Source organism: Homalodisca vitripennis, chromosome 2, assembly GCF_021130785.1.
Source record: "Homalodisca vitripennis isolate AUS2020 chromosome 2, UT_GWSS_2.1, whole genome shotgun sequence".
NCBI classification, from domain to species: Eukaryota; Metazoa; Arthropoda; class Insecta; order Hemiptera; family Cicadellidae; genus Homalodisca; species Homalodisca vitripennis.
Genome location: NC_060208.1, coordinates 71,790,515 through 71,801,234, shown reverse-complemented (window position 1 = coordinate 71,801,234; position 10,720 = coordinate 71,790,515). Strand labels below are relative to the sequence as shown.

The 10,720-nt window shown below is 31.6% G+C and overlaps 1 protein-coding gene across 1 annotated transcript; it reads right to left on the bottom strand.

Moving 5' to 3' along the window:
- LOC124354149 lies at positions 1-10,024 on the bottom strand. The gene is made up of 5 exons (XM_046804399.1): positions 9,391-10,024; positions 7,693-7,931; positions 4,861-5,032; positions 3,783-4,060; positions 1-1,844 (listed from the first exon to the last, which is right to left on the bottom strand). The coding sequence occupies exons 1-5, from the start codon at positions 10,022-10,024 to the stop codon at positions 1,365-1,367; spliced, it is 1,803 nt and encodes a 600-aa protein (XP_046660355.1). The 3' UTR covers positions 1-1,364.
- Between the last annotated feature and the right edge of the window lie 696 nt (positions 10,025-10,720).

Here is a 10,720-nt window from a genome sequence, read left to right as displayed (position 1 = left end):
AATTTATATATACATATATACAATCTTTCTTAGATGAAATACCTATTATTTTATATATACAGCAGCTTATATATAGAAGAAATGTAAAATAAGTATAACAAACACAAGTATAAGTATCTGTTGTTGGTCAGATTAGAGACTTGTTACAAAACAATACAGAGTCACAGTATGGTTTCAAGAAGTTCATCTACAATGAACCAATAATAAAAAAAGCCCTCTCCCAGTCCCTCTTTTTTTTGTTGCCATCTTGTTTCTGTTGTGATGAATGCATTTACTATTGGCCTCTGGTCATTTCTAGGTGGTTGGTCAGTGAATGCAGACCTGTATTCCATAGTTCAGTTTTTAATACGAATGCTGTGTTTAGTTTTTTAAGTGTTATTTTTTTAGAGTTAGTTGAGATGACACACAACATGGTGGTTGTGATTCCTGACTTATGCGTGTCACAATACTCCGGTATGATTGGTTTATTTTAACTTAGATTATAGTTATGTCTTAGCTTAGTTGTTCACCTTAGGAAGAGGTCAGATTGGAGATCTCGAGACATATTGTTACTAATTGTTTTGTATCACTGAATGTGATAAAAATACGGAAAAAATCTGAATCCATTTCAATTTTTTGTCTACCACTTCCTAATAGATGTTAGATTGTAGTTATGGACTATGAAACAACATGGTGTAAGGCTCCTCTTAAACGTAATGGTTGGTTAGAAAAGTTTGTATTGTCTGACCAATTCGTCACGTGTGGGGAAGTTGTTCAGACCAATATCTGATTGCAGAAATGGGATTTCCACCAGCCTTCAATCAGTCAGTGCCACTATGACAACAAAAACTGACGTTTATGGGGAATTCGGGTGTTTGTGGACTGGCAACAATATTCTATCAGTCAAGGTTTAAATGGGACCGTAATATTAAACAATAACCTCACTTTCTTTGTTGCCTCTTAATCTAATGAACAATTAGATTGTGTGTGAGGAGCAATTTACAAACTAAACTGGAATCATCTGTCGACTGACGTTAATCTTTGACTGTAAACACGGTCTCTACAAACTCTGTAAACAGTTCGGCCACATCGTTACCCACACGTTGTCAATCTTCTTTCACAGTTTCAATTCAATTCACTTTGCATAAAATACTATGTTTGGGATAAATTAACTCTTGATTCAGCAGATGTCAAATTAGTTCTTGATTTCATATTTAAATTAGTTCTTGATTTCATAAGTTTTTAGAGACAGAAATATGATTTTGAGACTTTTTTAGTTCTATAGGGAGAGCCTCGGCTTATTCTCAGTTTCCCAGTTGGATGACCACACTACATAACTCATAGAGAAACAAAATGCGCACAAATTAATCTTGAGCATTATAAAACTATCGATTGAAAAGTTCAAATACAAATACCACAACTGCCAAAAACCAGCCGGCAACAAGAATATTAAATCCAACCAAGGTATTGCTGAAGGTTAAAGGCTTAAACTCATCCATGACAGCTTCGGTAGGAAATTCATACACTAGCACTTGTATTTCAGGGAGTCCATAGTGAAGTATCACATCTCTTTTCCAGTGTATAACAAGACCCATTTCCAAGAACCGACGAAGAACTTCGTAAAATACCTCTAGATACATGGAGTAGCGACTAAAAACAACAGATACATAGAATTGATTCAATGTCTGTTTCATTACTCTGAAGCCTTTGAGATCAGATGGTTTAAGGCCATCAATGTCTAAAAAGGCGTATTCATGGCCAAGTTTTTGTATAGGGAACACAAAATTCCCAGAATGTAGTGCATCTCTGCTAGTGTTGCTTGTTATGTTTTGGTATTGACCCTCCAGCCTTCTTTGCCAAGGATCCTGTAATAAAAAGAGAGAGACATATGTATTTCTAGTTCTAGCACAATTCTTACTGGTGTACTTATTTCTGTGTGAATTTTGGATACAATTAAAATTAGGGAACACTCATCCTTATCATAAAGACCTGAGCAGTCCTTAAAATCATTGGAATACATAAAGGGAAGGGAGTCACGGAGATCCATGCCCCTTCTGAAATATACAATTTCTACCTGATACTTAAGAACTCTGTATTGGAATCAGACTGGTCCAGATTAGTGAAACATTTAGTGATGCTGTGTTAACCTTCACTCTAATCTAATAAACAGAATACTAATTAATAAAATAACATCAATTAGAATCTCCCTCTGGGAGTCTTCACACCATTTCCCAGGTGGTTGGGTTTCCCTCGAAATTTGAAGCCCTATACACCACTAATCTAAATCAATTTTCTGAAAATACTAACGTGTGATTTTTATAAAGAGATTTCGTAAAATCAATAAAAAGTTGCAGTCACTTTTGTGCTACTAGACAGCTACATTCTTAACAGTATTATGGACCTAAAAATCTGGTCTTCAGCTAACACCATTGAGTTTAAATAAAATAACTCAAACATAATTAAGATTGGAAATTTAATCACAAAAAATGCACATGACAAATTTATTGTGAGTTGAAACAGAACATTCCAAATTTCTTGGTATTTACGGAGATGCTTACATTTAAGGACTGTGGTGTTAAGAACTCAGACTTGATACTCTAATGAGTCAAGATGGCTCACACCACATGGGAAAATCAGGAAGACGGAAAATTAGAGAAAAGAAGAAAAGTGTATGGAGAACTGTTTTATCCTCTCTTACTTGATGCGCCAACATATATCGCGGATCACTCGCATTCATCAAAGCCGGGCTGTTTTTACAGATGACGTTTAAATTTAATAATTTATTCAACAAAACCAAAATTGGAATGGGAGGAGAGTCTTAAATCAATCATCAAGTTACACCAGTGCCAACATACTTCAAGCTAACCTAGTGCTAGAGTGAACCTTTGTGAATGGATTGTCTATGTAGATTTAATTTATATTACATTATTCTAATACCAAAATGTGTAAAGTGGTCTGAGCATAGGAGCAACAGTTTTCCAAAAATAATCTAATATGAGTTATATGAAATAGAATGTAATGATATTTTGTGAAATCACACCAGTGCCAACATATGTCAAGCAAACCTAGTGTAAGATTAACCTATATAGTGTTTCACTATGTTTACTAACCTAGTGTAAGATTAACCTATATAGTGTTTCACTATGTTTACTAACATAGTGTAAGATTAACCTATATAGTGTTTCACTATGTTTACTAGCCTGTTATGATTTACACAAACTAGAAGTTAATAGTGAAATGAAGTGAAATTTTAACTCAAGTTTATTAATGAATGATAATTATATTCTTTAGTAGATGGCTTTACTTACTGTATTAATCAGCAAACGATGGATTGAGTGATCGTATTAATTTTTAACAATAATTAGTATTTCATGAGCAAGTCGACAAGTAGGGGAACAGGAGCTGATTTTATTAGTTAAAATTCCAACACTGCACAGCAACAGTTACTTGAACTGTTTGTAATCGCAGGTCCTTCCTGTTGGTCCTTGTCAACAAGAGCTGCTAGTTCTGCTTATCTCTCAACACTCAACTTCAGATACGGCTCCATTACCATTTTCAACCTAAACCACTGTATTACTCCAGAATATTCAGATAAATAAAGTGTTAACTTTAAATTGGGAGTAGAGTAACAAAATTAAAAGAGTCATAACTATAATTAATAACTAAAACATATTGTAACAATAAAAGATATATCTCGTTAAAACTAATAAAGGTCTATTTCTAAGATATTATAAGGCCTATTTTATTAAGATTGTAGAAAACATTTTATGATATACTCTAACTATATAAAAAATATTGCCTACCTGCAGGTTGAAGTAGGCTTCTCTCTGACTCTGGTTGTCATATCCAGGGAATCCCCAATAGAAGTTCCCATGTACAATATCTTCTACAGAATTCACCATGGAGGAATACTGTGCAACCATTAAACGAGAAAGGATGGTGTTGCTGAAGATTGAGCAGATAAAGAAACCCAAGATAGACCAGCTGATGATGATGTGGTGGACAAATCTGACCGATGAGGGAACATGAGATGTCGAAGCAATCAAAATTCCAACTAATGTTAGGATGATCTTGATTGCACCTGGCATAAAATAAATGCGTGATTTTAGATTGATATTACTGAAATTTTTTGATTATCAATGTGAAGCAAATTTTGAAAACCACCAAAACAAAAGACATAAATGTCTAACAGAAATATCCGCTAACCACATAGAATTAAATAAAAAAATTCCTTTTTTAAAGATACAAATTAATGACAAAAAAGTTGTCTCTCTCACTTAATCTCTAAATATGAACACCAAACCCTAAAAAAGTTTAAAGTATTTTGAAATGCAGATCAAGCAATTAAACTTGTAGGACATATGGTTCTTAATGGGAATAAAGAAGCACCTAATGCTAAAAAATTATTCTTCATGGGCTTGTAATAATGTAAAAAGTGTCAAAATAGTTCAAAGTAAGAAATAATAATATAATGACATGAATTTCGCATAATAAATAAATTTAAAATCAATTTCCACTGGCCCAACTGCGTGACCCTCTTTATCTTTATTAGTTTTTGACATTCAAGGTCAAAATTTCAAATAGACAAAAATTAACAGTTATAATAAGTAAAATATGAATTTAAATATGGATTGAAAAATCTTAGAATGGTGTTAGCACTGTTGAGATAAAAATACAAGACAACCCAGGATTGAGAATTTTTCATTTCATTAAAACATAGACATCAAAGGTTTTTTATATCTCTGTAAAGGGTTTAAAATCTGTATTTTCTGTTTGTATATCTTTATCTTAGATACCTTCAACACTGAATATTTTCACCTATAGTTAGAACAATTTCTTATTCTAACAACATTGACTGATTTTTAAATTTTTCTACTTTACCTGAGAAATTAGTATTATTTATGTTGCTCTTTGTGGAATACCAAACAACGAAATAAACCAGAGTAAATATAGAAAAAAGAATAATCCAGACAGGTTTTTCAACCAAGTGTCTGATTATTATCCAGAAATTGTGCATTGGTTTTGGTTTTGGTACCATGTATGTATAGTAGGCCTGGAACAGAAACAATAATTGTTATTGGGCTGTTAAGATTACAAAGCTATTGTACACTTTTCCATTATTTTGTAGTATAAAAAAAGAAATGTAACATTTTGAAAAATAATATTTACTTCCTTTTTGTGCTGAAATAAATAAAATCTAAGCATGTAAAAAGCCAAAAACACAATTCTTAAGTTTGTCTCTCTAAGCTAATGTCTCTCATGCTAGTTAGTGTTAGTGGTGGTGTTTCATTTAGTCAACACCTCCCTCCTCAACCATTTACACCCATTGCTGGCGGGTGTATGCAGATTGTTTATTCAAATAGTGCAGAAGTTGTTTTTTGTGTGTGTGCTAAAACTATCTGTATATTATGCAAGCAATTATTGAATTCAATGACTTGGTTTAACCACTACAGAGAAGTTAATTACAAAATATGGTACAATTTGATAACTTTTTTGTGTCATGGCTTTAAAATCAATAGTTCTCATCTACATATATGAAACTACAGGATATTTCTCAAAGTAAATTAGTGATTATAATACAAAACACTAGCTGTTTCCCGCTGCTTCGCACACTTTTCGTAAGCTTTGCCCGTGTATGTGCACTTCTGGTTCAAGTGAATTATATTTCCAACGACGATGTAGAGTTTGTATTGTTGCCACGATCAAGAAAATTTGTCAAAAGTGTATGTTTATAGCCATTGTCTACGTACATGTACTTTATTATAAAGTGGTCTAACACGCAAGCTTTAAGTTCAACAAGAAATGTATTTTTAAGACAAATATACATCAAAGCTTAGCGCCTTCAAATAGTTTTTCGCTATTTAATATACTTAACTGTCTCGTAATCACAGTTTATAGTGTAGAGGCGCTTCAAAAACTTTTAACTTTTGCATTGCCGCCTGGTGGCGAGATACATCAATAGACATAGCATATAAACCTTCCCCGTCGAAAAATACATTAATATACAAATTTTCATAATGATCGGTCAAATAGTTTACGATTCCATAAAGGACAAACACACAAACATTCATTTTTATATATATAGATTATTTCATGAGTATAAACAAATTCACTGTTGTGTGTATCTTCGTTCTGGTAACTCCAACTTTGATTTTTTCAATACGTACTAAATGCATTACTATATAAAGTGACTTAAAAATCTCTCACACATTATTTTATATAAATTTATATACACAGATCTACTTTAGGAAATGTTTATGTAACCAAGCAAGAATGTTTAAGTGGATTTTGTATACAAAATCAGTCTATTGCAATTGTCTTTATTGTAATCACTTATCTAAATTTTCTGCATAATTTCATTGGACATGACCTCCCATAACTCAAACCACAGTTCCAAAGTTATTTTATATATATATATATATATATATATATATATATATATATATATATATATATATATATATATATATATATATATATATATATATATATATATATATATATATATATATATATATATATATATAGTAGATAGATAGTAGAATATGAAAAATTTGAAGACTACAGCTTAATTAGTCCTCTAGATATTCTGTAGACATCAATATATATATATATACACCAATATACACAAAATACAATTTTATATATGTATATATAAATACTATAAATGGTATTTTATGTGTTATAAGTTTATAATGTAGTTGTTTTATGTTATATATGGTATGCTATATAAGCGGCTTGTAGAAAAAATAACTATCCCCAAAAAAAGCCCAAACAAGTTAAAACTTGGTACAAAATTTGATCTTATAAATATCTCAGCTAAGTTCATTGGCCAGCTTTGTGTGCTATTTCCTTTCAATATGGTACCCATTCAAACTTTAAAAAATTAACAACTTCATTATTGATAGACTTAATGAAAAAACAAAAAATTTTCTGAAATGGATAACATTTTCTAAACTTGCTGTTATAAACTTATTTAAATATCAAACAGTTTTTTAATTCATTTGAAATCAATTTGAGTTCATTTAAATCTTATGAGAGATCAATTAATAGGATATCAGTTACCACAAAATATATCTACTTCTTCTGAGCCTAGCAATGGATCCTAGCTGTCTACAAAATATCTAGGGGACTAATTAAGCTATAGTCTTCAAATTTTTCATATTCTACTATCTATCACTTAAGGCTTCAGAGGGCTGGAAAAACTTCTTTTGTCCATTCTGTCAGTCTATAAGAGTCTTCCATAGGATATCTCAAAAACGAATTAAGGTACACTTTAAAATTTGCATGAAGCCTCATTGCCATAGAAGCAACATTGAGTTTGTTGATGATATTTTTACTGTATGGGATTTGGCTGACAAAGACAGATGAATAACTCTCTGCATGATATCTCAAGAACAAATTGAATTATATAATTTTTATCTTGCATGAGACTTTATTTCATAGAAAAAATAAAGTGAATGTCTCTCCATGGGATTTGGTTAAAAAAAATCAGTGAGGCCTGTCACACATACAACTGTTTGAATCATATCTCGAGAACAGAACGAGCCATATATTTGAAATTTTGCATGGGACTTCAAGAAGCCTGTGACACATGGTGAGGCATACTTTTGCCTTGTTTAGATTAGTAACAACTAAATTCACTTATAAGGGGACTTTTTTCAATACAACCAATATTTTGAGACCTATTCAGTCTGATGCTCAGTTACTAACCATGTTCCATTGCGGCGTATACTCCACAATGTGGTCATGTATAAGGACATTCCAGATATTACAAAACCCAACATCAGCTTCCGCGTCTTGCAGAGCTCCGAACACACCTCCCTTCCAAGTACCATTGGGCAGCATAACACCCCATTTACCATTCCCTTTCAGACTTACAAGTTTCCATGTAAAGTTCAACTTCTGAGCGGCCTCTTGCACCATCTTCATTTCAATGCCATCATACACAGCTGGAAAGTGACAAACCATTATACTGTTACGAAAGTATCAGATATCCAGATTAAAAATACAATAAAGATATTTGATCAAAACTTCTATACAATATCAAATCTATATCTAACGATAAGAGATATTGATTAAAAATGTTTGCATTTAAACTGAAAAGCCAACTGAACTAAAATTCGTGAACTTGTATCAGTATTAGAAGTTCAAGTTTAAGGTCATATTACGCTAACCTTGGAAAATGTTTTCATGGATTTATGACACTAGTCTATCATTGGATATTGTCTTTCTCTTCTCTGAAATGTTTCATTAATTTTACCATAAGACTTTAGCAAAATAATCCATTTCATCTAATGTTCTTTATAAATTTATTTTAAATCAAATTAGGAGCTTTTGTGACTGCCCCTTTCGAATGAATGTGCCCTTCGGCACAGTTATATTCAGTATAGATATACTAGTTCTTATTTTAGCTCTCGTCTGTGATTGCTTACCAGTTTAGTTTTCATGAATATATGGGTCAGTCTTAAAACGTGGGTTCCTGTGTTCTAATTTAGGTTTAGTTTTTAGACTGTATCAAGAGTTTCAGATAAAGGCACATAATGTGTACAGATTTACTACAGCCAATAATACTAAAATCTGGTGAGGTACTGTTTAGCACTCTATATTTGTTGCATATTTCATACAAATCTGCCCATTAAGATTTAAACACACAAGAGACAGAATTTTCAGTAGATTTTTGTATTTTATCCAATCGTGACACCCAGAACTTAAAACCACTATAACGTAATTATATATATATATATGTTAGTACAGGCTTTTGAAAGATAATTCGGCTCATAAACACAATATCTGCCGTAACTACTAATGATTAAACAAAATTAAATTTGGTATAAAGATACCACCTATACATGGCTTGAATAATTTCGTTAGTCTCAACCAAGAAAAAGTTTCAAGGTAGCGGCCACAGCACAGATAAAAAAAATTAATGTTTCTTAGAAATAATAGGCCATTTTAAGCAACTTCTACATCCTACGTACTCATTTTTCGATATGTCTTAAAGTTTCAATGATGGTGGGTACCCAAAGTTTGAAAAAGGAATACCTTAGTTATTAGGCATCATAGAGGAAAACCTCACCAAACTGCTTCAAAGTTAAAGTTCAAAGTTTTGAGAATAAAACTAATGGCTATAAACTCGGTAATTGCCATAATTTCTAGCTGATTCACTTTAAGCTTGGTACAGTACAACAAATGGCTTGGATAAAATTGTTGTATACATTAAAACAAATTTTAATCAAATAAATATACAAAAATATCAATATAAATATAAATATACAAAATTTATAGATTGAAAATAAGGATAAGTTTATAACATGTCAAATTTTAAGTCTGAGTAGAGAGACAGAGAATGTTAGGTCCTCCGTCACACTTTCTACTGAGAGAGTTAAGTATTAAAACTATTTGATTTACCTGAATTTGAATATTCTGGTAGAATAGAAAACAAAGAACAGTTAAAGGTAGCCACTCTCAAAGTTCTTCGTTGCACATTGAATGTAGTTGGCTCTAGACTGTCACCAGAAGAATTTACTTTTTGAAAAACTCTTGGAGTAAAGTAATGAGACGTCAGTTTGAACACTTGCAAGTTTTGTATAAGCATCACTTTACCTCGCCCAAAACTGTTAAATGCTTCAGGATCAGTATTGTTTGTCCTCTTAATAAAATTGGCTTCATCGATTATAAGAAACCTGTGTTTAGTTGATGGAATCCTGTCGTAGAAAAAGTGCTTGTCATTGGGAAAAGCTAAGTTTAATATGAGATTATCATAACACTGTTTGGCAGTAATTAACTTTGTTCTGTGATTAAAATGTATAAAAGAATATTTCTGTGGTGGAATGATATGTTCCAAATGATGGTTTATCGTATGATTTGATTCATCATCTGACCAAATACAAAGCGTGTTTGAGTGAAACAGTGATAAAATTATGTTTTTAACAGGAGATTTTAACAAGTCTTCACTTTTGTTATCTAATGACAGCTTTGCTTCTAGTGAGATACCCAAACTAAGAACAAAAATTAGTTTTAAGAAAGTTTGATTATAAAACATACTTTTAAATCAAAAAGACGAAGTACAATGACAAGCGTTGAGTAATTTTTTATTCTGAGCCGTTCACAGTCATTTGTACAAAATTATAAACCTTGTCATTCTGTGTAATTTATTTTGACATCCCTTAAAGATACAGACTGAGCAAACAATTTATTTAAATATAATGGCTCTAAATTGTTATTTTATGTTTTAGCTTTGACTTGTAAGGTTCTCAACTATTTATTTTCATATTCCACTTACAGCAGCATCAGCTTTCTTATTTGAAGTTTATTAACTCTCCTTGTGACATTCATTTCATTATTTATTTTGTTTATTTAGAAGTATGAGTTCACAGAAAACATTGAAAAAATGGTAATTGAGTAAGCCAATACCAAAACCTGTTTTCTTTATTTGCACTATTAAAGATACCTGACAATTAAAATGTTTAACTTCCATAACTTGGTTAGTTTCCAAATATTAGGGAACTGCTTATTGCAAAAATATAGATACACAGGAATATGAGACAGCTAATGCATATGCGGTCAAGGCAAAACGTTGCACTACCCTCAACTGTTCAGTTTTCTTATTCACTCTGTCTTTAACATCTCCACTGATGATGTTAAGATATCAGTATTCTGATAGTTGCTTCTTAGCAACAAATCAATTATAAAAAATATGTTCATTATGTTGATAGTGTTGTAAAACTAGATTCAAGAG

Coding starts and splice junctions, on each gene's coding strand:
- LOC124354149 (XM_046804399.1), bottom strand. CDS start 10,024: ATGTTTTATAATCAAACTTTCTTAAAACTAATTTTTGTTCTTAGTTTG. Junction 7,932..9,390: donor ACCAGAATATTCAAATTCAG/GTAAATCAAATA, acceptor GTCACTTTCCAG/CTGTGTATGATGGCATTGAA. Junction 4,061..4,860: donor AAATAATACTAATTTCTCAG/GTAAAGTAGAAA, acceptor ATTTTATGCCAG/GTGCAATCAAGATCATCCTA.